This window comes from Caloenas nicobarica, chromosome 3, assembly GCF_036013445.1.
Source record: "Caloenas nicobarica isolate bCalNic1 chromosome 3, bCalNic1.hap1, whole genome shotgun sequence".
NCBI lineage: Eukaryota > Metazoa > Chordata > Aves > Columbiformes > Columbidae > Caloenas > Caloenas nicobarica.
This window is the reverse complement of record NC_088247.1, coordinates 86938188-86965859: the sequence shown is the minus strand read 5'-3', so window position 1 is coordinate 86965859 and position 27672 is coordinate 86938188. Positions and strand designations below refer to the sequence as shown.

General features: G+C 37.0%; 1 protein-coding gene across 6 annotated transcripts in view; it reads right to left on the bottom strand.

Annotated features, from left to right (window-relative positions):
• Window positions 1-27672, bottom strand: part of BIRC6 (baculoviral IAP repeat containing 6) — a 186880-nt gene that overhangs the window by 97432 nt on the left and 61776 nt on the right. For 5 of the 6 annotated variants that reach the window (XM_065632740.1, XM_065632738.1, XM_065632736.1 and 2 more), the window contains exons 26-44: window positions 27218-27317; window positions 26536-26750; window positions 26142-26350; window positions 25483-25829; window positions 24368-24587; window positions 23373-23506; window positions 20664-20801; window positions 19779-19906; window positions 19077-19208; window positions 16933-17148; window positions 14170-14353; window positions 13629-13784; window positions 13130-13263; window positions 11513-11666; window positions 10626-10742; window positions 9485-9639; window positions 8247-8373; window positions 7255-7365; window positions 493-626 (exon numbers count right to left, since the gene is read on the bottom strand). In XM_065632740.1, coding sequence (XP_065488812.1) covers window positions 493-626; window positions 7255-7365; window positions 8247-8373; window positions 9485-9639; window positions 10626-10742; window positions 11513-11666; window positions 13130-13263; window positions 13629-13784; window positions 14170-14353; window positions 16933-17148; window positions 19077-19208; window positions 19779-19906; window positions 20664-20801; window positions 23373-23506; window positions 24368-24587; window positions 25483-25829; window positions 26142-26350; window positions 26536-26750; window positions 27218-27317 — 3111 coding nt within the window. The remainder of the gene's footprint in view (window positions 1-492; window positions 627-7254; window positions 7366-8246; window positions 8374-9484; window positions 9640-10625; window positions 10743-11512; window positions 11667-13129; window positions 13264-13628; window positions 13785-14169; window positions 14354-16932; window positions 17149-19076; window positions 19209-19778; window positions 19907-20663; window positions 20802-23372; window positions 23507-24367; window positions 24588-25482; window positions 25830-26141; window positions 26351-26535; window positions 26751-27217; window positions 27318-27672) is intronic. The other variant, XM_065632741.1, reaches the window with a different exon arrangement.

The following is a 27672-nucleotide window of genomic DNA, read 5'->3' as shown; positions in this document are numbered from 1 at the left end:
TTTGTCACTATTCAGAGATTTTTCAAGGACTGCAAAAAGCAAAAAAAGAAACAGTAAACGCTACACAAATTTAGAAAACTGGCAGAAAACAAGACCATAATTTTAAATTCTGGAATTATTAGTTATTTAAACTTAGACTTCATTGGCATTTTGATCCCAACCCAATGAGATTCCAGAAAACTAACTGAACTCTATTACTTTTTTCATGTGTGCAACTAAGAAATCCTAACATGGAACATATTCACTGACATATCGCACAGCATCCTCTCGCTGTGGCAAGCCTCCAGATAGTTGTAAAAAAGTACGATCACTACTCAGAGTGTATCACCAACATGAACTTCCCCACGGTTGCTCATCAGAACCAACCAAGACTATAACCAAAAAAAAAAAAAAGAAAGAAGCCAAAGATATAACACATTATGAATAACACATATTCATGTCAACTGTACTGAAATCCTATTATGAAGAGTTTTTCTCTTAATTGCTAGTTACCTGTGGACTGTGTTGACTTGTTCCATGAGGATTAGTGCCGGAAAGAAATTTCACTAACACATGAATGAGGTTTGGATCTGACACCAACAATTGGGCAGTACTTTCCTGAGCTCCAATGGCACTGCTTGGACCAGCTTAAAAATAAAGACATGAGAATTAAATCTGAAATTGTAAGCATTAAGTGTAAATCAAACATTTATACTGCACATCCCTTATTCCATGCTGTGTAAATATTCTCTGCAAAATCAGTTATTGAAAGCTGCTTACTCAGGACTACAATTTTGAGTGTGTGTTTTCCACTAAATACAGATATAAACCCCCAAAACTTTTCCATCAGCGTTCCAAGCTTGCTAAGGCAATATTCTTGAAAGCAGAGCTTCCTTTCGTAGAAGCAATGTATACAGACATTTTGATTTGTTCCTCTTTGCTAGTCCAACACTTTAATAAGGTTTAAGTGCATTTGTGAGTTTGTCAGACAGAGATCACATGTTCTATTATCCTGTAAACAATCAAGATATTTTTGTTCTTGGCACATTCAGAGACTTCTCATCATTGACTAAAACTGTAGGGAGCTTAACAGATAAGAACTTTGAGGACCAGAATTAGAATTAAAATATACCCCTTAATGATTAAACAAATGAGCTTTATTACCTGAGAAATCTTACAAATTCAGTAGTGGTATATAGAATCAATTCAAAATATTGAATAAAAATAGGTATTCTTATAATATTATATGTATCTAAATGAAATTTCAGGTTATTACAGTCTGAGAGACATCACCTCTTACAGTATATCTCATCATATAAAAAAGATTATATCAAGAGGAAATGATGCTCTGGTACGAGAGCCTGGCTGGCATCGCTTCGCATCCCAATGTCAGATTCTTAGTTAGGGAGGCTGTTAAAAGAACCAAATCCTGAATCCCCATTCTGTCAGAGTCTTCATTCACAATCATCTCCTTAAACTAAAGATCCCAACCAGGAGGGAAACATCTCTGTCAAAAACAGAATTAAACCTTGACTACTTCCATCTCAGTTGAAATGCTTCCAGAGCAATGAAATAAAAATAGCATTGGAAAGACACTTGCTATGAGAAGAAATCCTTATGGGAAGATGGACGGAGAAGATAATTCACAGTAAGTTTTCCCTTTATCAAATGCCATTTTATTCTCAAACTATAAACAGACATCTTCCTCTAGATGAATGCAGAAAACTAACAAGGAAAGTATTTCTTGTACAGCTATAAAAAACATTTTGCATTGATTTATCAACATTAGCAGTGGAACAAGCCTGTTGGCTATGACTGATGGCACAGCAATAGCTGGAGCTGAATAAAAGCAAGAAAGCTTCCCACAGCATTCCAGTTCCTTTGTATTGCAGACAATAAGCCTGTTCTAGTTTACATTTGACAGTGCACAAGATGAAAAACTGGCTCTTGTCTGGGCGGGGGACAAGTCTGCAAAAAGTAACCACAGAATTTCACAGGTTCTCTGAAAGAAAAACTGAACATTTCAGAACAACAGAGAAGCCTCCATTGCAGGATGTGCCTTGGAAATACCAGTCTGAGTGAACTCATCAAGTTGATTTTCCTCCTCTGAATCTGCATTCCTGAACATTTTCTTAGGTAAAACACACAACACACTGATTTTCCCTCTAAGAAAACTAGGTATGTAGATTGTTGGTGGGGTTTTTTACGTTGGTTGCTTCAGGGTGGTGTTTTTGGGTATATCATGATACAAATTAAAAATGAAAATGACACTTAGGTCACACAGAACACCAGTTTGCTGAGCTTGCAGCTCTTGCATGTAGACTTGACCTGTTTTATTACTGCCTTTTGTGGGGGTTTTTTTGAGAGAAGTTTCACTTATAAACTATTTTGAAATTTCAAATCACTATGACCAAAATTACATTCAACTGCAGCTGACATAACTAATGAAAATGAGAAGTTAATCTGAATTCGGTTATTCTATTTTTCACAGTTTTCTGTAACTTTTCATTGTTTCAGTGTAACCGCCTCATTCCAACTTTGTGTATGACTTCAGTTTTGTGCTATACATCATTTGAGTTTGTCCTAAAGTATGGAGTATCCAAATTCATTTTAAAAGCATCCAAAATGTTCATATTTTTATTTCAAAAAGGGACATACTTTTGTGGTTTCCTTCACAGAATGGTACTTTCACAGACAGAAGGTATTTCATTTTCTTGAGAGACCTTGAATCACCTATAAGGATCAGTGTGACAAGCAACATCGCTATTTGATGTTCTTTTTTAAAAAAGAAAACAAACTAAAAGACTCTCTATTGAAACTACAGCTTTCAGAATATTTATGCTTGCATTTTTCTGAAGAGGGTACACTTGGGTTGTAGCCTCAAGTCATTTAATTCATTCACTTGCTGTTCCTTTCTTTGAAGGTAACATTATTTTTAAAACTCCAAATTTTTCCTGTTGTGTTCACCTTTACTTGTTCGGTCTGTATTATAACTACTTAATTAAATCTGGCTATTTGTGAAGACTTTCCATCTTAATACAAGCAGATGTTATGTCCCAGCTTCCCTGGAATTGACAGTCCCAGCCCATCTCCTCTTGACCAGCAGTAGCCAAGTCCACATGCTAACTCTCAACCAATTTCCTTCAAGGATTAGAAAGCTCCATAGTTTTTCTACTGTTTCATGATAGAGTTGATGCCGTAACTGAATAAATACATCTTCAATACTTCCTATGTTATTTTATTTTTATATTTTCTATTAACAGCTGAAAATATCACAATAATATAAAAAATGACTTTTTTCTACATTGTATTTGTAATCTGATATGTTTTGTTTGACATTCCAACTCGGATATCACGATGCATCTATATTATCTGCTCTGTCAGGTAGTGTTCATGCTCAAAACAATGCTTTCAAACAGTATTTCTGGTGACAACAGTAACAGATAAGCAAAAGGGCATGTGAGGAAAGCATGAATAGTTCTTGCTAAAGGATCAGATGAGTAATTGCATTATGAGAATGCTTTGACAGATGCCAGCTGTTTAGAGCAACTGTAGCTCTGAGAATTTTTTCTTAGCCACTGTAGATTTGCTTCTACCAACCTTCCTTTACATGGCACTAAATGGTTCTAGATGTCATCCATCACACACATCATATACACCATTCTTGCAAAATTTGTCCCTGGATCTTGTAAACAAATTGAGGTACTTGTTCTGAAAAGAGTATCAGGTTTGTCCCTGAAAAATATCTTGCATTCCTCAGGTTTCTGAAGCACAGAAGTAAGACAGACTGAGCTCTCATTCTGAAGACATTTCTTAGCACATAATGGCATAACGAAATAAGATTTTCTAACCATCAGCTGATGTGCCCTAGACAGTAGTTGCTCCTAAAATCCCAACAAGAATCTGCCCCATACTCAGGTAAGGAAAAAACAAACAAACCCCTACAACAACAACTACTAAAAAGCCTTGATTGCTACTGGAGAGATCTGAGGTTTTGGAAAAATAACTAAGAAATAGTTTTGAAATTAACATTAGGATGAGATCTCTAGAACCACTTAATTTCTCATGCCAAGATCTTCCAATTTATTCATCTCTTGAAGAAATGGTGACCAAAACTGTAATCTTCAGAGTACAATAGTTCAGAAGTGGGTTCAAAGAGACTATCCATAAAATGCAAATAAGGCAAGCCTCTTATCTAGAATGGATGGAAGAATATGAAAAAGCACTGCACTTTTTTTTTTTAATCTCCTCCCCCTTTCCTTTCTCCTTTCCCTTCTTTTTTCCTTTCCTTCCCTTGAAAAACATAATGGCTGAATGTGAATGTATATATCAAATGGCAATAATTAATTTCAACTAAATAAAGCAAACTTAAGGAGGTTCTCTGAGAAGGCTTTGAGATGCAATGGTTTACAAAAAGAGCGATAGTGGGATTTTCTCGGTGCTAAAATGTCCACCTGCAAAGAGTTTAGTGAATCATCTTCAGTTTCTGAAGCAGCAAATATAAATATGATTATCTAATAAGGATTCTGCCAAGAAGAGGTGCCTTCTTGCCTATTCAAAAGGCTTATTGATTCTGAAGGGCATGTAAGGATAGGACACAGGCTTTTAACTATATTTAGATTAGGTACAAGGAAGAAATTCTTCACCATGAGGGTAGTGAGGCACTGGAACAAGGTGCTCAGAGAAGCTGGGGATTCCCCACCCCAGCAAAGTTCAAGGCCAGGCTGGATGTGGCTTTGAGCAGCCTGATCTAGTGGAAGGTGTCCTTGCCCATGGCAGGGGGTTGGAACTAGGTGATCGTTAAGGTCCCTTCCAACCCAAACCATTCTGTGATTCTATGATTCTACAAAGAGGTTTATTACACCTGAAATCACCTGAGTAAAATATTTTTTTGTGGTGTTTTATTTCATCAATAAAGACATCCTCCAAATGAACACATTTTGGGGCTTTATTGTATTTTGGGTATTAAAAGGGGAAAGAACCTCATTTTATAACGACGCGCATCTAGCAAGACCAACCTAAATTATTCCCAATAAGCTATAATTGACATCTTAGTGGTTAAAAAGGAAAACAAACAAACACACAAAACCCAACCCAAAACAAAACAAAAAAACCCCCACAAAACCTGTAACCATAACCTGTCAACACGGTGAAGATATGTGAACCATTTGCACTTCATAGCTTAAAACATTACAAAATTAAAGAGGATAAAAGAGAAATTTTACTCCTAAGAAAATCAGATTCTGGAACAACTTGTCTTTAAATCATTTGCTCTCTACTGGCTGTATATATTTAAAACCAAACCAAACAAACAAACACAGACACACAAACAAAAACACCCAAACAACAACAAACATGATCTCTTCTGGAAAGCATGATCTCAAAAGTTATAAGCTTGTGAGAACTCCTCTGAGACACAGTCTACAATGGCTTGTGAGATCATTATTAATCCCAGTTCTGGACTAAAGCACACAGAAACCAAATTTATTGATTGGAGAAGTGGTCTGATGGATTCCACCTTCAGTTGTCAAGAATTAAACATTCCACTTCTTAAATGTGACAAGTCGGTGCCATTGAGACAGAATATTATCTTGAATTATTAGCTGCTGAGGAATCCTGACACAGAAGTCATCTCATGGGGGCTTAACCTTATTTAGCTCCTGGTTCTATCAGTGAGTATGGGAAAAGGGGCAGCTAAGTGATATGTATCTGTGCTAGTCCACACACATGTGTAAAAGGACACGCCTTCAACCCTTTGCCCTCCAGCAAGCTTGCACCTCCAGCCCTTTCAAACCCAACCCCAACCTTGGGCTCACGATCCTATATACACAAAAATCCACAACCACATTTGTATGCTGAAGTGCACCTGCAATGAGCTGGAGCAGTTGCTTCTGAGCAGCTTTTTATTCACATCCTCACTTACTGATCTCTGGCAGCTGCCTAAGAAACTCCTGCAAACACCCAGCTGCGTGTCTGCCAGCGTCAGAGCACAAACATTGAGCCTCATACCACTTGGAAAAGATTCACATAGCAGCTCAGTGATACATACAGCATAAGTTTTGGAAAATGCTAATCTACAGTTACAAATTGGACTGGTGAAAATACACGTGGCAGGCACTCTTATCCTACAAATCTGGCCATGTTCTATTCTCAAATACCAAGAACAAGAAGAGGTCTCAGTTTGAGAATATCAATTAAGTCTCTTCCACTAGTTGAATCACAGCTCTAGTGTTTCACCTAATAGCAAAAATTTCAATAGAGTTTTGTGAGACTGAAATAACATCACAGAAAAGGGACAGAAAGTGAAAACTAGAAGAAAAAGGTGCATCCTAAGGACAGTGGTTTGAAATGGCACATATTAAAAAAAGATTCGTAAACATCTTTGAGGAAAGCTGTGGAAAATAGCTGTCATATCAAAGGATGGCAAATTGCTTCTCAGAAACGTGATCTTCAATTGGCTTTGGGTTTCTTTCTTCTGTAATTACTGTCTTTAGTCATATGCTTGGACTGAAAACAGAATTTAGAAGAGCTCTGACTTGGTCTAACGTAAGTTTTAAAAGATTCTAGTCTCCAAGTTCTTACTACTTGATTCTTCTTTAGCCTTGAGGACGAGGCCACAAAAGCATTCCTCATGACAGCTGCCCTAAGATAGCGAGCCATTTAGAAGCTTAATTTCTTAATTTAAATATTACATCTTTTAATTTTTACCAGTCTTGTGGCAAAATCTCATTCACAAAGGGAGATTATTTCTAGTGTGTTATGGAGCAATATACAGAAAGAGAGACAATCTGCTGTGCATAAGGAAATGAAATGGCTGGATTTCTTTTTCAATAGATTCAGCTTCTAAAGGCTTATTTTCAAATAGCTTAACATAAGCAATGACTAGGGCCTGCATACTTACGAAAATATTCCTACTGTATCAGAAGAACATAAATCTCTTTCATTGTGCCCTAATCCTTTCTCTCTGCTACTTCTTCCCATAGTACAAAGCTAATTCCCACAGATCATTAGCTAATCCTAAAATTCATTTTTAGAAGACATTGACAACCTATTTATAATGAAGTTTTCTTTTACCACAATGGCTTCATTTTCCATGGTACAATTCAAGGAGCCCACTCTTGAAAAGCCTCAAGGTAAGAAGAGCCAACGTAAGTACTTAGATGACAAAGGGAAAGTTACGGTAGTCTTTCAGATGGGAATCGATACTCATCTGTTAGTCAGTAAATAGGCAACATAAAACCAAAGCAAAACAAAAACAAACCACCCACAACTTACCGTTAAGCTGCATATTTGTCATGAGAGTTAGGCTGTGAAGCACAAGGCACCATGTCCGGAGTAAGGTGTTAGGATACCATGCCAGAACTGACAGGAAGCTAGTTACTGAAGCTGTCAAGAAAAACATGTTTTTCCAAGATTTAGTATTCATGGTGGTATTATGAATTTTTTACTTTCACTGTGAGGTGCTATATTTATTATTGTTATTACTATTATTATTATTGTTTGTTATACTTACTGTGTTTTGACAACTATTGTTCCAGGAAATTAGAAAAGAAGCATCACCAACACTTCCCAGGAACTGCCCCACAGAACTTTCTGCAGTGCCCAGACCCTGATATCTCATAGAAAATGATGCAAAGAAACTTCTGGTTTCAAAATGCTCTCATGGAAGTCAGCACTATAGTTTCATTACAGAAAGCACTAATGTTTCGGACTGTCACCACAAGATATCACAGATTTTTAAAACTACACAAATTACAGAAATTCATAGGGGAAAAAAAAAAAAAATCGACATGTCTTTGTAACAGATTAGTAGACTGATGCCAAAAACTAATAGAGATTCCCCCAACACCAACTCCTTTGATAATAAAGAGATCACAGGACGGCATACAAGAAGAAATTTGTCAGAGAAGTACATACAGGTGCACAGTTCACCTTAGACAAAAAATGTCTTTTAAAAAGTCCTCTTGCGACTAATGATGATTAAGAACCACAAATTTTACAATTTAATTTCTGAGGAGATTATACAAATTCAAGTAATCCATCTTTTAATTACATACTAGCTACACGTTTTTCATGTTAAGATGATAATGAGCCCAAGAGCTCTTTAATAAGAACAAAGACATTATCCCAACATTGCTGTTATCAAGAATACTTATTTTAATACTTCTTGCTTATTAACAAAAATTGAGTACTTAAAAATAATAATAACATAATAAAATAATATTTCATTTCCTGAAAATTAATTCCCCATATTGAACGTATTTTACCTTGGTTCAAGGAAATTACAGGTATTCGGTTAGCATTATAAAGGAAGATATCAGCGCCACTATCTTTACTTCCAGAGGAGCTGGAATTTAGGCTTAATGTGAGCCATAACTGTAAAAGGGATTCAAGCTGAAAAAAAGGGAAAAAAATGCAGTATCAGATCAAACTCAAGTGTTTTTCCAGAACTCCAGAGCATGAAATGCTATCTGTTTTGATTTTAAAAGCCTTAGCTACATTCTCAGGTGTTAACGTTTCAATGATAACACACACGCACTTTACTTGATTTGGAGATTCTGATAAATGTAATATTCAAGTCATATTCAGCGTAACTACTAAATGTTTCTGCTATGTTTTTGTAAAAATGATTTCTTCTAAATACAGTTAAGTTTTTCTTAAGAAGTTTCTTCAAATCTACATTAAAAAATAGCTTTACACGCTGCTTAGACATGGCTGTAGCCTAAACTTACATCTGTAACACTGGTTTGCGTGTAAACTTTTGGAATATCTCAATATAGTCAAGTGATGTTCACTAGTCATCCAAAATTATTTAAAAGGTTAATTTAATTACTGGGTAACCTCCTTTATTATCAGAGACACACACAGAGGAAGCATCAAGGTCCTTTACCCCACAAAACATATTTTGCCTGACATATTTAAAGAACGACTGAGGGACGGAGTCACTTGCCCAGTTAAAACATGAACAGGTAGGCAGGCACCTAACCACTCATCTACAGCACACATGGCACTCCCTTGTTTCTATCAAGAAAAGCGTTGCCAAACTGACTGTTTAAAAAGCATACTTCTAACTTCAACATTTAGGATCACTGTACAGTTCAGGTTGGAAGGGACCTCTAAGAGGTTACCCAGTCCAATACTCTGCTCAAAGAAAGTCCAACCAAGATGTCAGACTTGGGCGGCTGAAGGGTTTATCCAGCTGGGGTTTGAAAACCTCCACAGATGGAGACTGCACGCTTAGTGACACTCTTCACTAATAAGCTAACGACCTAATAACTTGTTTTTAAATATGAAAATGTATACCCGCTTTTTAATGTATGTCCTATTTGTCAAAAGCTTTCAGCAGTTTGTCTATTACATTATTGGTACTGTTGTACATTCATAAGCAATAAAGCACATAACGTAACAGGTTAGTTGCATCCTAAGTATTAAGAAATACAGGCAAACAACTTGCAAATGTAGAGAGAAATACTAACAAAATACTTCAAAGTTCATAATTCTGTACCTGAACATGGTGGACTTGTAGCATGGAAAAAAGTTTGTTGAAGCATGTGCTCAGCATAGGTATAGATGACAACTGTACAATCAATTGGGCGTTTTGGTTAGCAGCATGTAATCCTCTTAGCAAGGAATCATCTGTTCCACTAGGAGACTGAGTTACTAAAAAACAAACCAAAAAGTACCAGCTCCCCATGAGTTACTTTGTAAAATTTGCTAAAAGTAACTCCATATTTATTTCCTCATATTTTATGCTTAAGGGAAAGACACTTATTTTATAATTTACAATATCTTCAATGTGGTGTTCAGCTGAGCTTGGCTACTGACTACCATACTGTAAAAGGCACACTTGAATGTCAGACACTTCCAGCTTCACAAAAAAAATCTTTGGAAAGTGAGTCCATAGAAATACATTTTCACAATTCTTGCCAAACATACATCATAGGAGTGTCCTGGTAACACAATGGTAAGACAAACAATTGGAATGTCTCTTTCATGCATTATGGTAAAGCTACTGCAGTCAATAATAAACTTCCAGAAAATAAAGTCTGAGGATGTCACTAAACCAACTCCATCATCAGATATTCAACTAATGACTGCATGGTACCCCGAAGAGCTACAAAGCAGCACATCTTAACAGGACAGGCAGTGCAATTAATTGAAAAGATGTTGAAAAGTAAATCAGCATTATGAGTTGTTTTATATCATAAGCTTACTAAACTGGTGAGTTCAAAATTGTATTCAAATGTTTTCACTTTGATCCCTGAAAAGGTGAAACTGTCAAGTGCAAAGCAGCTTTCAAACAGCTGAAATTCCACACTGAATGCAAGAACGGAGCTTCAGAAAAATAGGAAACTTAACCTTCATTTTTACCTACATCAGAAAACAAAACCAATTCCTCCATTGTAATATTATGCACTGTAAAAGGAATCCTGCATATTTGACCAGTTTCACAAGTTGTCTTAAATATGTCTATGCATAATTAAAAAATCTAAATAAAGAAATATCTCTAAGCTCAGCCTAACAAGATAGATCAAATGAAATTTAACTTTTTCTAAGCTGCTAGAGTGACTGCAGAAAAAATTAGTACAAATTTCAAAGCATCATGGTCATTATGCGAAGAGAATGATTTGACAACATGTACTTACATGTAGGAGATGTGTTTGTTAATGCTTGTAGAATGGAATCAGCCTCCAGGGTGGACATCATTTTCAGCATCAGCTCAGCCTGCTGTTCAAGTCCAACTTCTAGACGTGCATCTAAAGCTACACAAGGCAACAAAACAGAGTAAACTGAATTATATCAAAGACATATATAATTAGTTACTATAACTTCCTGTGCAAGTAATATAGATAGACAGTCCACATTAAACTGAAAAAAATCTCAGTATCACTAACAGGAAGATTCACTTTTATACATGACAGAAGCAGAATGTAGAAACTGAAAATCTAAAATGAACATAAGATTCTTATAGTCATTAAATATATAATTAATACTAAATTTCTGTGAAACACACATATTGCTTTTCACAGTCACTTTAATATTATAGATGACTAAATTTGCATATGTGTAAGCCTGTTTTTCCTAAAGGTAATAGCTCTCAAACAAGAACTAAAAAGCTGTTTTCCCCCCCTAGTGTGGCAGGGGAAAGATCCGTCACCCCAGTTCAGCAGTACTCATCCAAGCTTAACAAGTGCGCCACCTCATTTCTTAGGGTAAAGTCAACTTTCAAAAATACCAGACAACCAGAAAAGAGCTTCCAAAATTTCCTGACAAAACAGGAATGATTTAGCACTGCTTATAAGTGTGTCTTCAAAAATGTTAGAAAAAAAGATTTGCTGCTATGTTAGGCAGTTTTAAATATATACCTCGCATAATATTCTCTCATTTACCACAGAAAAACTGCCGCATATAGAAAACTGAATTATTTCCATTTCATGCATGCAGAGATTGTCAACATAATTTGATATGCAACAGTGTCAAATACCGTATCACAGAAAACAGACCCTGAACAGAACTTCTGTTCATTGCTTACCTTGAGAGACGGATATGCTCACAGTTTGTGATCCATTTTTCTCTGTAGTTACCGGTGGTTTTGCAACTGGAATTCCAACACCTCCAATGTAAGGATTGTAATTGTAGGTGCCATAATCGGCACCCCAGTAATCATACCAGGTGCTGCTTATAGGCTTAAAAGCCAAACCAAACAACATGAAAAAAATAAACAGCAACTCATTAGACTGCCAAAGTACAAAAATAAAATTACTAACACTGAAGTAACAAAAAATTAAAACAATAAGATTGGATCCAATAGCTTTAGAAAATTTTGTTTCGATTTTTATTGCAGTATAAGCTACTGAATCCTTAGTGATTGTCAAAATCCAGCAATTGTAGTTAGCTGTCTCAAAGATACCAGAAGTTTTTATTCACACATTTGTATCATATTGTAAATTTAGAAGTGGAGTATCACACAGATATTTTGAAAAGTTATTTATCAAGACAGAATACTATATCGTTAATTGTACTCTTAAAGTCCCTTTAAGCCTCAGTGAGGCTCAGGGATTATTTGCACTGCACTCTGCAAAAGAAAGAGTTGAATAATCTCTACTTGAGTGTCACAATTTAAGACACTTAGAAAGTACATGGATCAGAAGAAAAAAAGATAGTAATGCAAGACTGCATGAAGGCGATTTGTGTATGCCTGTCTTTGTAACGGCAAGATCCAGTATCAACTGTCATTTTACAGATACAGAGCAAATCTTAAGAAGGATTAAGAATGAAGAAGTGCTTTACTGACTGTTTTTTAGAGGACAACTAATCAGGCAATAAGATCATGTGGATAAAGTGGACTAAGGAGTACTGCCAAATGAAATAATAGCAGAATAAAGAAGGAGGGAAAAATCGGTAACTCAAAAATTAAGCAGTAAGTAGAATATTTTGGTAGGGTGAGATTTAAAGTAAAAAAAAAAATCTTTCCATGATAGATAATCAATGGAAGGACATATGAGAGAATACAGAAAATAAAGAAAATTTAGTCTTGTCTGAGCAATTTAGTCTTGTCTTGTTAATTCAAATGAGGCTGAAGGTTTAAGTCAAAAGTGAGGAGTGGGAAAAGTCCAAATGAGAGAGTCACCCTTACAGTCAGAGAACAAAATCATATAATAATTTTCTTGTTCCACAGTGAAATCAGTTTTGTAGTTGCTTCTCTTCATAGTCTGAAGCTGGTCTGAACACTAGCTGCTACTGACTTTTTTTTTGAAAAAACTCCACAATACTAGCAGTATTAACTCTTAGAATGAATTGCAGAAGCAAGTGGCACTTTATTCCTAACAAAAAAGGACAAAACTAGACCTTATTTTTCTTTTATATTACTCTTTTGTGGTTTTTATCATGTGCAAAAGTATGAGCAAAGTTAGAATCACTTTTTTATACAGTTATCTTCATGCAAACCCAAAATATTTTGTGGTCAACTGAAATATATCTAAGATGTGAGCACAATCTTTACCTTCTTTCCTATCATTCTAATTAAACCTTTATAAAAAGCTAAAAGCAGGTCTAAAACATCAAATAACACTAATCAAGAAGTGTAAGAGAGAAAGGATTTTACTATTGCACATGTAAAGGTTATCCTGAAAACTCGGCTGTGTCATACCTTGAACACTTTGGCTGCAAGGGGATCTTTTTCCAGATCAATATCCAAAGGATCAATATCAACTTCCATCAAGTCTTGTAGTAATTCAAGGTCAATGTCCTTGTCTTTTTCCAAAGATGACAGAGGTGGAGCACCTTTGAATGATTAAAAAAGTATTAATACTAAAGACTACAGATTATAAAACATGGATATATCACACACTTAATGGATAATTTTAAAGCTTTTAATGTTAGAGCTCTTAGTGGAAAAAGTTAATGAATGCAATAAAAAAATGAAGTTGCCTGTTTTAAACAATCAGAAAAACAAGCATTTTTTACTGATCAGATGTAAAACTAAGTTGAAGCATTGCTCATCTTCCGCCTACATTTTCCAAAACTAATTATCCTATAACCAAAAATATTTACTGATATTTTGACAGCTGAGTAACAGCAAAGTTTTGGGTTGTTTTTTGGTTTTTTTTCCAGTATACCTATATATGTCAAGAACATGAATAATTTACCTGTGATGTCATGTGTCAAAGGCTCATCTATTGTTTCCACTAACTGAACTGTGGACTGCTGGAGAGAGTCATCAGAATCACCAGCCGAAGCTCCAGCATCTTCTACCAAAGCACTCTCTTCAATAGCTTCAGCTGCTATCGGTGCCAACAACTCTCCTATGTATTAGATTAAGAAGACAACTCCATTTCAAGCTTTATTCCAGTTACAAACTAACATCCCAGTTTCTCAAGCAACTAGCTGCTTTTCTTCATCTAACTCTAAATTTCTAAGGGATACTTCTTTATGGGGTAGAGTTCTGAATAATTTGAAAATCATCAGGGTCATATAAATATTAACTTCTCAATGCACGAGTCATAAATTCAGGATTGATTGTAACTGCAATTTTAAATTGCATTTTTTACACACTAATCTCAATTTTAATATTTTTTTAATATCTTAATAATGTCAGCAGATTCTAACATAACTAAAAAAACCCCCTAAAACATTAAAGAAAGTTTCAAGTGTAACATACATGCTGAAAAACATGAACTTAAACCAAACCTGCTAGAATATCCTGCAGCATACAAGTCAGAGAATACTGAGCCCATGCTCCTCCCCAAGAGATGTCTCCTCTGTTAAAGTCGGTTCCAACGAGAAGCAGCAATAATCTTTCCAACTGAGTCTCATTTACAATCTCACATAAATGAATTGTTGGTCTTGTAGCATTTGCAATTCTAGCAAGAACCTATAAAAAACAAAATATATGCCTATTCATATTTAACACTATGAAAATATGTAATAGCTTTTAACTTCTATTATTATTAGATTTTGCTTGCAAGTAAATCAGGTATTTTTACTAGCTTTAAATTTTAGAATTTTACAAGTGCAATTATGAAGTTGGTGCAAAAGTAACTGCAGGTTTTGTATTTTTGAAATTTGCCATTTGAAATTAGAATACATTCCTAAATAAATGTGGTTATGTCATATATCATTTTAATGTGCTTTTCTCACTGTATGTTTTTTTACTACTGACTTATTACTTGATGTTTATTTGATATTTATTTTAGACTATGGAAATAGTTCTATTTAATCTCTTTATCAGTGACCTGGATGAGGAGATTGAGTGCATCCTCAGTAAGTTTGCAGATGACACCAAAATTGGGTGGGAGTATTGATCTGCTGGAGGGTAGGAAGGCCATACAGAGGGATCTGGACCGGCTGGATCGTTGGGCTAAGGCCAATTGTATGAGGTTCAACTTCAAGCGCCAGGTCCTGCACTTGGGTCACAACTACCCCAGGCAGCGCTACAGGCTCAGGGAAGAGTGGCTGGAAAAGGCCTCATGGAAAAGGATCTGGGGGTGTTGACTGACAGGCAGCCGAACATGAACCAGCAGTGTGCCCAGGTGGCCAAAAAGGCCAACAGCATCCTGGCTTGTATCAGGAATAGTGTGGCCAGCAGGACTAGAGAAGCGATTGTGCCACTGTACTCGGCACTGGTGAGGCCCCACCTTGAATCCTGTGTTCAGGGCCCCTCACTACAAGAAAGACATTGAGGTGCTGGAGAGAGTTCAGAGGAGGGTGACAAGGCTGGTGAGGGGTCTGGAGCACAAGTCTGATGAGGAGCAGCTGAGGGAACTGGGGCTGTTTAGCCTGAAGAAAAGGAGGCTGAGGAGAGACCTGATCGCTGTCTGCAACTACCTGAAAGGAGGTTGTAGCATGGAGGGGGTTGGTCTCTTCTCCCAAGTAGCAAGTGGTAGGACAAGAGGAAATGGCCTCAAGTTGTGCCAGGGGAGGTTTAGATTGGATACTAGGAAAACATTCTTCATGGAAAGGGTTGTCAGGCATTGGAACAGACTGCCCAGGGACGTGGTGGAGTCACCATCCCTGAAGGTGTTTAAAAGGTGTTTAGACAACATTCTTAGGGACATGATTTAGTGCCAGAGTTAGGTTAGGTTATGGTCGGACTTGATGATCCTGCGGGTCTCTTCCAACGGAAATGATTCTATGATTCTGTAAATGACGTTAGACAAAAAGGAAATTCAAGCAATTTTCTTATTCGTGTTCAAAATGGGTCATAAAGCAGCGGAGACAACTTGCAACATCATCGGTACATTCGGCCCAGGAACTGCTGGTGAACACATGGTGCAGTGGTGGGTCAAGAAGTTTCGCACGGGAGATAAGAGCCTTGAAGATGAGGAGCATAGTGGCCGGCCAGCGGAAGGTGACGATGACCAAGTGAGAGCTATCATTGAAGCTGATCCTCTTACAATAAGAGAAGTTGCCAAAGAACTTAACATTGACCATTCTATGGTCGTCCGGCATTTGAAGCAAATTGGAAAGGTGGAAAAGCTCGGTAGGTGGATGCCTCAGGAGCTGACCGCAAATCAAAAAACCCGTCGTTTTGAAGTGTCATCTTCTTCTACACAACAACAACGAACCATTTCTCAATCGGATTTTGACGTGCAACGAAAAGTGGATTTTATATGACAACCGGCGACAACCAGCTCAGTGGTTGGACCAGGAAGAACCTCCAAAGCTCTTCCCAAAGCCAAACTTGCACCAAAAAAAGGTCATAGTCACTGACTGGTGGTCTGCAGCCAGTCTGATCCACTACAGCTTTCTGAATCCCAATGAAACCATTTCATCTAAGAAGTCTGCTCAAAAAAAAATCGATGAGATGCACCAAAAACTGCAACACCTGCAGCCGGCGCTGGTCAACAGAAGGGACTCAGTTCTTCTCCATGACAACACCCGACCGGACAGCACACGACTAATGCTTAAAAAGTTGAATGGATTGGGCTACGAAGTTTTGCCTCATCCATAAAATTCACCTGTCCTCTCACCAACCGACTATCACTTCCTCAAGCATCTCAACAACTTTTTGCAAAGAAAATGCTTCCACAATGAGCAGGGTGCACAAAATGCTTTCCAAAAGTTTGTCGTATCCCAAAGCACAGATATTTACGCTACGGGAATAAGAAACTTATTTCTCATTGGCAAAAATGTGTTGATTGTAATGGTTCCTATTTTGATTAATAAAAATGTGTCTGAGCCTAGTTCTAATTATTTAAAATGCACAGTCCAAAACCACAACTACTTGTGCACCAATCTATTTTTTTAGGGTTACTTTTTCTCTGCAATTTTGAAGCCGTCAAATTTTAAGTTACACAAAAGGTGACAGATCAGAAAAACTACCTCACCAGAAATTACTAGAAATTGTAATGCTGCAGCTAATTTTTACAAATAAGCCAGCAAAAAAGCAGTAATAGAAAGTAATGCGGTCTCCATTGCAGCTACAGAGTGATATGTTCCGTATTTTTTTACCTTACAAACGAATAGAAGTAAATCTGCATGACAAGTAAAGTCCATTGACAAGAGAAAGAGTGCCAGCTTCTGTACTACAGAAATACAACGTTCGTGTGCCAGTGTAAATGGAAGTGGTTCAATTTCTGGAGTTTCCTTTGTTGTTGATACTTCTGTATCTAAAGTAGAACGAGGCCATTCTGCAGTCCGACGTAAGCGTATTAAGTCCTTGAAGTGCTGCAGAAGTTAAATTCGAAACAAGTTACATTTTCAAACTAACCTCTGAATCTTTTCCCAGTGAAAATCTGAGGCAGCAATACCAGTAACTAAAACTTAAAGAAAGAGGGTCTAAGAGTATATGAGAATATGGAATGGAATTAAGGCTTTATTGACAGAAATTTGTTTTGTTATCTCAGGTGACAGACTCATAATCAAATTATCCAGTTCTGCACAGGTGAAAATTAAGTCTTTATTTTGCCATAAGTCATATCGAGAATACGAATTTTAGAAGTTCCTTTTGTATTTCCACACCTGCATATAAAGCTATGGTTACCATAAAGCAAACTGTATACTAAAATACCTTACACGGAAATTTACCCTTACAAGAATGCTGACTTCTCAGTTCTTCACATTCAATAAATCACCAATAATTTCTAAGTTTCATTAGCCACCATAAGTTGAATTAGTTTGATAATTGATCAGGGCTCTAATCTGCAACCTCTTTTACATTGGGTCTTCAAATTCAATGGAGGAAAGACAGTGCTTTTATTAATCCTCCCATCCACCATGAGTACACCTTTAGCAGCTCAGTTAATTTTATCAGCTACAGAAGCAGTCTAGAATTACATAACACAAATGCCTTTTATAATCTCACTTAAGCAGTAGCTACTGAAGCAGATAAGAGAAAGAACTATTTACTAAAACAAAGGTTTCGGTTTTCTCCTAAATGCAATAAATGTTTTAAGTTACTCACAGCTTGTCATAACTGAAAGCAATTAGTAGGCGAAGCAGCAAAAACTGCATGAACTGCAACTATCAAGTGTACAGTAAAACCGTAACTAGATGTTAAGATACTGCAAGGGGAAAATCCTTTAGTTCAACCTGGCTGCTGTAAAGTGAAACTTAAATAGCTGGACAGCATATTTCAGCCAGTGACTCACTTAAAGATGTTTCAAGGGAGCCCCCAGTGGAGTAGCCCCCCGATACAACCTGCTGGAATAAAGCAGAAGATAGTGCAGGAAAAGAACAGCCATGACAAGCAGTGTTAGTGAAAACTTAGGCCTTTATTTTTATGCTGGTGTTTCATTTTTTGTTGTTGTTGGTTGATTGGTTTTTTGTTTGTTTGTTTGGGGTGTTTGTTTGTTTTTCCATAATTATGGAAAGTTGTTTTAACGTTTCCCTTTAGACTGCCTTTAAGGTCCAACATTCTACAATCTCTTTTCACAGGCCTATTTTCAGTTATCCTAACAGACATTAGTACTTCTGGAACTAAAGAGCAAATATTTAAAGAGATACCTAAGTTTGGTATCTAGAAAGATTTTCACATTTGTTTGTGTTCCCTGCAAAGTCTGTGTTGCCATCTCCAGAAATCCCCATATTTCAGCACATCATCTCATGATCAAAATAATTCTTTAACTACCACATCCACTTTCAATATCTGGGGCTTACTGCAAGATGCTGCAACTTAGGTGGCAAGTACTTTTAGGAAGCTAAGAAGCTTCTGAGAAAGCTCAGAAAACAGTCTAAAAAGTTGTATTTATTAGTTCGAGGAGACAGTCATTGGTATGATTATTTTCTGATTACTCAACCGGAAGAGCATCCAGAAGAGTATCATGCATTGAAATTCACCATATAAAGTATTGTTTTACATTTCTATGGGTATATGTTATGCAAAGTGAAAAGATACAACTGGCATTCCCAAAGCTACAAGATTATTACTGATTTTGGCCATTACTACCTAAAAACCCCTGTAGAAAGATAAACTATTTTTCACAGTGCAAGAAATTTACAGATGGCTGCTGTTTTCAGCATTAGAAAATACCTGATAGCAGCCATGATGGAACAACCTTTTAAAACAAGGTCAGTGTAGGACAAAAGTGACTTTGCAGGAACAGGTCTTTTCACATGAAGGACAAGAAGTCAGTCACAGTTTCAGAGCATCATACCTTTGAAGTGGCCTGCTTTAGTTTTGCCTGTTCTACTAAAAGTTTGTATGATGATCCTTTGTTGCTTTGTATTTTCTCTTTTTCCATCTGTTCCACCAAAGCCTTCTGTTTTGCTTTTAATAAGTTAAGTTGCTAAAAGAAAATGTTAATAGGAAAAAATGAAAATTTAAGCAATAAGAAGTTAAAAGGATCGGTATGTTCATATGCTAGTAATCTCCGTTCGAATTGCAACTTGAGCTTTTAAAATACAACTTATGTACAATTATAACTAAGACAATGTAAGGGGCTGCTAGCAGACCCAGAAGAGATGAAGTTTAAGAAGAATCAGTGTTTGTAAAGGAGCTCAAGACATACATGCCCAGGGTCATAAAACCTGCATAGTTGCACTTACAAATGAAAATTTTGTGTCTTAAGAATTACCAACTTTTAAACCACAGCTTAAGTGCACAGATTTATCTAGAAACTAAATTATATTTACTGTCCAATATGGGCCAGAGAGTGCAAATTACACTCCAACATCTGTTCTCCCAGCAGATCCCAAGCCCCACAGTTTGAGATGAATGTCAAAGAAGTTAGGCAGCCTTTAGCTACAGAACCAGACCTATGCAAAAGCCAGGCTGAATGAGTCCCAAGGCCAAAGCTGTTCTTTCAAGAAATGAGACATACTTCCGTGAAAATAGCCACTACCGTGCTGGAAGTCACCTGTTTATGATGCACAAGCTGTTTTCTGATCTTTCGGGAATACAGTCTATCTAGGCTACTGTTGCCTTTAGTTGATCTGCTCAGACTCTGAGTGTGAAGGCTGTTATTTATAAAACTCCACTGGTTTCCTAATTGAAACAGGAAAAAAAAAGGAGGATATATTAATCCATCTTATTAAACTTCATTGAATTCCAGAGAAAAGCATTTATGTTGCAGCAATGGTTAGCATCTCCATATACTAAATACTAAAGAAACAAGTAAAATCTAACTCTTAGTGTTATGCAACTATCACCATTGATGGCAATATTTCTGTGTAATTTTAAAATGCAATGGTACCATCTTGTTCTCATTATTTTTAGAACATATAAGGAAGTAAGCAAGACTGTCCGAACTAAAAGTGAACAGCTTCCACACCACAAAAACTTAGCAGTTTTTGTTTTTAGAAAAGATGTTCAGAGAAAACCACAGCTAATCTACTTAAATAATAATAAAAATAAACAGACAGAAAATGTATTTAAAAACACTGAATACAAATACCATGGCAAAGACCAGAGAAGTTACGAAGTCATGCCATTGCCCTTTCCCACAATACAAACTGTCTCAACATGGTGTACTCCCAATTGCCAGGTCTCATAGTCATAGGATAGTATACAGACTTTTTACAAACCAAAATCAGTCCTGGATTTTTCATTTAATAAAACAAAAGAGGTCATATTTCTAAGTAGACGAGGACGTAAAGAAGCAGATAACAGTGCAAATAAAATGAGCACAACATCTATTGTAAAAATATTGTTTTTCAGGTGAATTGAAAATACATTTTAAGTATTTGAACAGCTCCCAAATCAATACCCATAGAAGCAAGTTTTGATAGTAAGTGTTACATACCTGTCAAAAATCGTTCCCTCTCTTTTCCATTCAGAGGTTTCTTGGCTGTGGCTGCTTCATCTTCAACAGTAGCCACGTAATCCAGCAGTCTGGACACCAGCATTACTACCCAGCTGATCATGGGAATGTCTAAAACTCCTTCAAAATAAATAGATTTGAGTACCTTAATAAAGTTTTGAGGCCGTAACAAACTAGTTTTAAAGATATCATAGAAAGCACTAGATGGCACACATTTCACTAGGTCACAAAGATTCCATTCCCTTTTTTTAAAATGAGGATAGGAGTGTGAGCACTTATAAATGAGGGACGATATCAAACATTCAGTATAGAACTTAAGCAAAAGAAAAAAATGTCAGTTCTCAGATGAAGTCAGAAGTCAAAAGCTCGACCTCTACCGCTAATGTTAAAAAAGCAGCATTTTTTTAAAAAAAGTGAAAAATTGTATGTCTACATTTCCTAAATACCAAATGCAGAATGACAGCTGCTTGCATTAAAGCACATAAATCAGAGGTCTCAAACTCCGCAACATGAATTTCCTCCAGCAACCAGGGCTCCAACAAGACACTTATAACCGTGCACCCAAATACCTTCATTTTGACTCCCTTGTTAGTGTATGCTCACGTAGCCATTTTAATAAGATGCAAGAAAGTCAAGACTGAGTCCAGACTAGATGAACCGTGCTGGTGGCACTAACGACCGGCTACTGCCTATTTCAGTCTCACACATTAAATGTAGTATTCTCGTATAGGAAGAAGGAAAAACACCATATCTTACACATCAAGCAAGGAAAACCTTTGTGTGCATGAGCGAATCTAAATTAATAGTTCTAAAGTGAACTCATGAGTGTTCAATAAGAACCAGAAACCTAAAATTAACAACCACTTAATCACAGTCATTATGCAAATGGCATACTTCTACATAACATCAATACAGCAAAGTCATTAGTACTAAAGGTTACATGCACATTTTCATAGGTGTGCACTGTGCTGAGCCACATTTAACTGCACTACACTTTTCATGCACTTACCTCAAAAAAAGCTTAAGTTAACTCAAACAAATATTAATTCCAGATCAAACAAGAAAACTAAGGCACAGAAACAACTTGTCCAAAATCACATGTAGCTGCTGGCAGCCCAAGCAATAGGATGCTGGCCCTGACTGTTAACTCTGGGTTCCTGTCCACAGGGGCAGAGAGCAGCCTGCTCCAGGCAGGCAGAGGACAGGAGGCCTCCCCATAACAGGACCTGACAGGAACTGCAGACTAAATTGCAAGAATAGAAATGTGTAGCACTGGTGAGCACTACACACCTTTTGGGCTGGCAGAATAAAAAGAACAGCACCTGCTGCAGAGTGAAGTATATACTTCTTCATACTTCTGTTTAAAGAAGTACGTTTCTTTTCTTTTTACCTCTCTCTCTCAAAAAAAACCCAAAACAAACGAAACAAACCAAAGACCCCAACCTTCAGCTTCTCCCCCTCCCTCCAAGTGTGCCTTTTGCTTATTCAATTTTTTCCCCCTCTGCCTCAAAGTTTACAATTTCTCTCTATCCACAATACTCAACTCTTGCTGTGATTGTCCTTTGTTTTCTGACTTTTTCCTCAGGAAGTTTTCACCCCTTGGACCCCTAGTTATGTGTGATAGTTCTCAAACGGGAATTTCTTCAGTTGTACCTGATGCTTCCACCACACATAATAATGCCCTAGTACTCACCTGTACTGACCAGGAGGAAGGAAGCTGGAAGACCAGCAAATAGAGCTCTGAAGTATCAGTTACTTCTGCTTCCTAAAGCCCTCCTTGAGGACAACTAGTAAGGCAAGAGCTATGAAAGGAACTAGCAGCCATGGGGAGGGTGCAAACAGAGGTAGAGGAGATGTAAGCTTTGGTTTGCCTCAGACTAGTTCAAGACTACAGCAGGATATGGCCACGCTAGAGAAAGTACATGGTAGATCAATGGGAAGCAATAGGAGAGCTTCTGTCCCTAGCTGTAGGCTTGTTTACATCAGGAGACAGGGTATAAAGTAAGGAGAGAGTCTTGGGGGGCATTTATCTACTTCACAAAGCCAAGAATTTTAAACAACATATTTTCTACAATGTTCTGCTACATGTACAGAACAAAGGAAGTAGCCTAGAGTCTGATGTTTTCAGAAGCAAGCATTTTCTTCAAACTTGAGATAGCTAAGAAAACACTCAAAATCACATTTGGAGAGTATAGTTTTGGTGATTTTTTTTAGGGACAAAAAAAAAAAATTCTTATGATTGCAAAAAAACCCTATGTAGTTTGCAGAAACCATGCAGATACACCTAACAAACTTGTCTTCATAACCACTTGAAACTTTGAAAGGATCTCATGAGCAAAACGAGGCACTTCTTTCAAAAACGCTAAATTCCAAAGTCGTTCAGAGTCACTAGGGCTGTCTACATACTGGATGCTCCTCCCACTTTGTTAAAATTTTAAAGTTTCCTAGGTAAATTAAAAGCAACCAAATAGATTTTGCTCACGTTTAAAGAGGGGCTGGGGAGTCAGGGAGGAATCTCTTTTAGCACCTTAAGAATATGAAGTTTCAGCACATTTTAGAAGTCAACTGTGTTTTGGAAATACAGTAAATGAGCAATTTCTTATTTTAATACACCAAAAACTGTGAGCTGGTCTCTCAATTTGCTAGCTTATAATGAATATGAAAATACAGTTTCCCAAATTAGAGGGCTACCTTCAGTTCTTCTGTGCACAGGTAAATGAGGTTGCAGTGGTGACAGCAGGTTATCCAGGAGATTAAGTAAACTTTCTAAAACACCACTGTTGCTAAGCGATCTTTGGCCAATGCAAGAAAGCAACATGAAGACCCTAAAAATAAAATTTACATGTTTAAAATTTTATTTCTTTTCAGATCCAGTAATATTCTGAAATACCCCTTATAGAACAATATTCCCCTAGGCTTTCATCTTAGACAGAAGCACATTGCTACAGAAAACAGTACTGTTGCCCAGCAAGTGAAATGAATTTCACATTCTATTGTTGTGAGGATAATGCAGTATTTTAGGAGAACATTTTTTCTTTCACCCTCAAGAGGTCAGCAGAGCATTCTGCTTCGTGTATCTGAAACAAGATCTCAAGATCTTATAATTCCTTTTTAAAAATTATGCAAATATACATGTTGTTGTCCAAAGAAGGCAGAAAGCCACAGAACAGCAAATATGTTTGATTAAAATAAAATGCTAACATTTAGAGTTTCAAAGACCTCAGTCAATAATCTGACATTATCAACACATCTAACATTCAATGCTCAACTCCACGCTTGTTTCCTCTTATCTCAGGGAAATCCTCTGTGTTAAATGCTAATAGTGTGCTTTCCAGCCTCAATTCTACTTCCAAACACACTAGAAAAGCAGCTCTATGATGAGGGTGCATTTAAGCATGCCAAAGGAGAAGGCAGTCTTTGACACTGGGGAGCAATCCTGCTAGGTATGCAAAGATCTCCAAGTAATGAAAAACAGCAATTTATTGTGGTGCAAGCAACACATAGGTGCAATAAATAACTGCAATCAGACATCTATCATTTGCAGTGCTTTTTGGGGACTACTTCTTAAATCAATGGAATACATGGATAAGTATCCTTCAGTCACATTTTGTCAATTCCAATGGTAAGCTATGAGCAATGGAATTATTTAAGTGACCCACAGGTTATGATATAGACTTATACCTTACCTGTCTTGTGGGAATATGAGAAGTTGCTCTGAATTGTATAATTCCTGCAGCACGTTTGAGAGAAACTGACCCCACCACCTTTCTCCTCCACAGAGCTGAACAAGCAGAAGGCCAGTGTGCAATCGTATCTTTGGGGTTCCGCTGATACACAGGTGTTTAAATAACTCTTCACAAGCTTGAGCATGAAAAGTACTTTGCAGAACCACAGGAACAGAGTGCCCTTTAAAGAAATGAGAACAAGCAACTATGTTAAAGGAGACGATGGCTTCAAAACATAGGAGGAAAAGGTTGACGGGAAGTTTTAAAAACTATTATGATTAGACTAATTGGCAAAGGGGGGAACAAATGGGAGACAGTAATTTGCAGGTAACCCACAATAACCAGGCCATTTGGTCAAAACCAAGTTAGTGTCCTGTCAGTGCAAATACCCTCATGGAATCTACACAAAGCAAAAACCAAACCATTATTACGCTTAAGAACAGACTGGTACAGAAAATTACAAGACAGACACACCTACCTATCAATAGAACAATATTCTGCTTTCTAAAAAAAAAAAAAAACCCAACACACACACGAAAAAACAACAACAACAAACCCCAAACACCACTGATTGTCTTGGAACTCTTTCATGACTTCCCCCCGCCCAGGTCCGTAGAAGTAATTTCTGCTTCCCCTCCCCACTTCTAACTGCCTAATCCATGCCCAGTGTTGTACAGGCTTTGATGCTCACAGATCCTTCCACAAGCTGATTCTACCAACAAAACAACATGACTGTTTTGCCCCAGCAGTCTTTTGCTACTTCAGCAAACCAAATCAACCCACAAAAGAATGAGATGATTATCTGAACAAAGGAATATGCAGTCAGGACTATGGAAAAGGGTGAAGGATCTTGACATGCTCTCCTATCCTTTTTGGGAGCAGGAAGTGGTTAGGTCAGCTTGGTGCCACTGGTGAAACTTTATACTGTATGTTACCAGCTACTAAAATAATAGTAAAACATATCTGAACATAGTTTCAAAGCTTTATAGTAGGAAAGTGCAGATCAAGAAATAGAAACACTTGCAAATTGTTTCTACTAACATGACAAAAATATCAAAACCTCAAAAAATACTAACCATTGGAAGAATGAAGCAAACTAAGCAAAGTATCCAGTAAATATCTAATGATGGTGCGTAACTGTTCCGTGGATGACATCTGAATCAACTCTTTTGGATCAGATTGCTCCTTCAGCGTTTTCCTGCTTGCACCTAAAGCTACTTTGAGCCTCTGAACAGCATGGTGAGCCAAGTTGAGTTGAAGCTGTAGCTGAATGCAGTCCTGGTAAGCAGAAAATACTCTGCTATCTTCTTCTACTGCCTTGTCTGGCTTTCGTAAAAAGTACTGGGCATTGTTAGCACTATTGAGTGGTGGCAGGTCAATACTCTGCAGAAGGATTTCTAACCGATGACAGGCCAAATTGTACCTAAAGGGAAACATTCCAACACACAATTCAATAGACATCAGCAAATGGCAATGCATTTGACAGTCAATCCTGCCAGAAGATGAGTTCTGGTCCATTTTGAACGCACTGTTAAAACAGATATTAAAAAAAAAAGTACAGTGTAGTCTTTGTTACTGCTATAAAGATATTGACTGTAACAACTCTACAAAGGCAGAGTTTTCTTTGGTCTGGAAAATATCATGGGAAAAAAAAAAGCCCAAATCTATAACATTATGATACCCCAGTGTTTTAAATTAAAATAACTAGTAAGTACACATAATTTTTTCTTCTAACCTGCATTGTATGTCTTCTTGCAATGCAACCATCATTGCCAAATGTTGGTCAATTTCTGGCTGATTTGCAGCTTCACCTTCTCCTCTGAGGGGATCGTGCATTAGTTTCAGTTCATTTTCAAAGGGTAAGATATAGGTATGGCCATAATAAAATCCTAATGGGATTTTTGCTCTGGCATTTGTGCTACCATATCGACCAATAACAGTGATCTGAAAGAGAACACAACTATGCTGTAACACAATGGTATCAAAAAAGGCAAAATAAACATCAAGTCAAAAATTCTTTAAAAATTTACAGCCAATTAAAGTTTGGATGGAAGAGAACAAGAGAAAGTTCACATGCTAACAAAGATCAAGAGTTTAAAAGATAGAGTATGCAGCCTATCTCTTTTTACCTTCATAAACCTGCAAACTGGGGGTGGCAACAAGTCATGTAAAATAAGTGAATGTGTGCTAATGTCAGTAGCCACTACCAGTCGCCTTCCATCCACTTCTTCTCCTAAAGTCCAGATGTCAATTGACAAGGAGGCCAAATCTCCACAAGTGGGAATCAATACATCCGTCAGCAATATCGGTCTTCCAAAATCTAAGGTCACGAATCTTCTTGCTCCTAGGGGAACAACACAGGGCTGCCTAAAATACCAGTGCATGCTAACCAGCAAAGAGATGTTACTTCTCAAATAATAAAGCTACTGCTTATATATTGTTCAAAAGGTGTATATTTTAGGTTAAAAATAGCTGCACTATCTCAGAATCTCTCACTACAGCTTGCACTCTTTGAAAAGAAAATTTTGGCTTCAACTTAAATTGTTATACTTTTTATGCATTATTTCAGAACAGGTGCTCTGTCCAGAGACCAAACATATTCCCCCACCCTCCAGGATTTTTCAACTCAGTAAACATCACTGCATGCTGGGTCTTAAATTTCCAGATACAACAGAAATACGAACTGAGAAATATAATTTCTTTGGAAAGCCAAGTGAGACTGCAGCTAAGCAACTAACTTAACACCCTGGAAAACATTCCGCTTCTTATTAGAAAATGTGTCAAAACTATTATTATGAATTCTGGTTTTACCTGAGTGCATTCGCTCTATAATAATTGACTGATGAGGTGGAGGTTGAAGAAAATGTGAAGCGTGAGATATTGCAAGAGCCAGACCAGATCCAAGAGGATTCTGAGGAGTGAGAAAACATCAGTAAAACTAAGTCATTAAAACCTATGCATTTATAATAAGCTGTTATTTGCAAAACACTATAAGAAAACCTTTTGTGATTTAAAAGTGTAAAATTTTGACAGTACCTCACTACATTCAGATTTGAGCATGAACCACCAGAATATTTTAACTACAAAGTTCAAAGGATTAATAAGTCCTTATACAGTTGAGCTACTTCCAATTAAAAGAAACCATTGGAGTACTACAACAACTCTACCTTGCTTTCATAAGTCTGTCTTTTCATATGACCTAAATTAGTCATCCAGTTTACACATCTCATCCAAATAAACAGATATTTACTAGCACTCAAGTACAA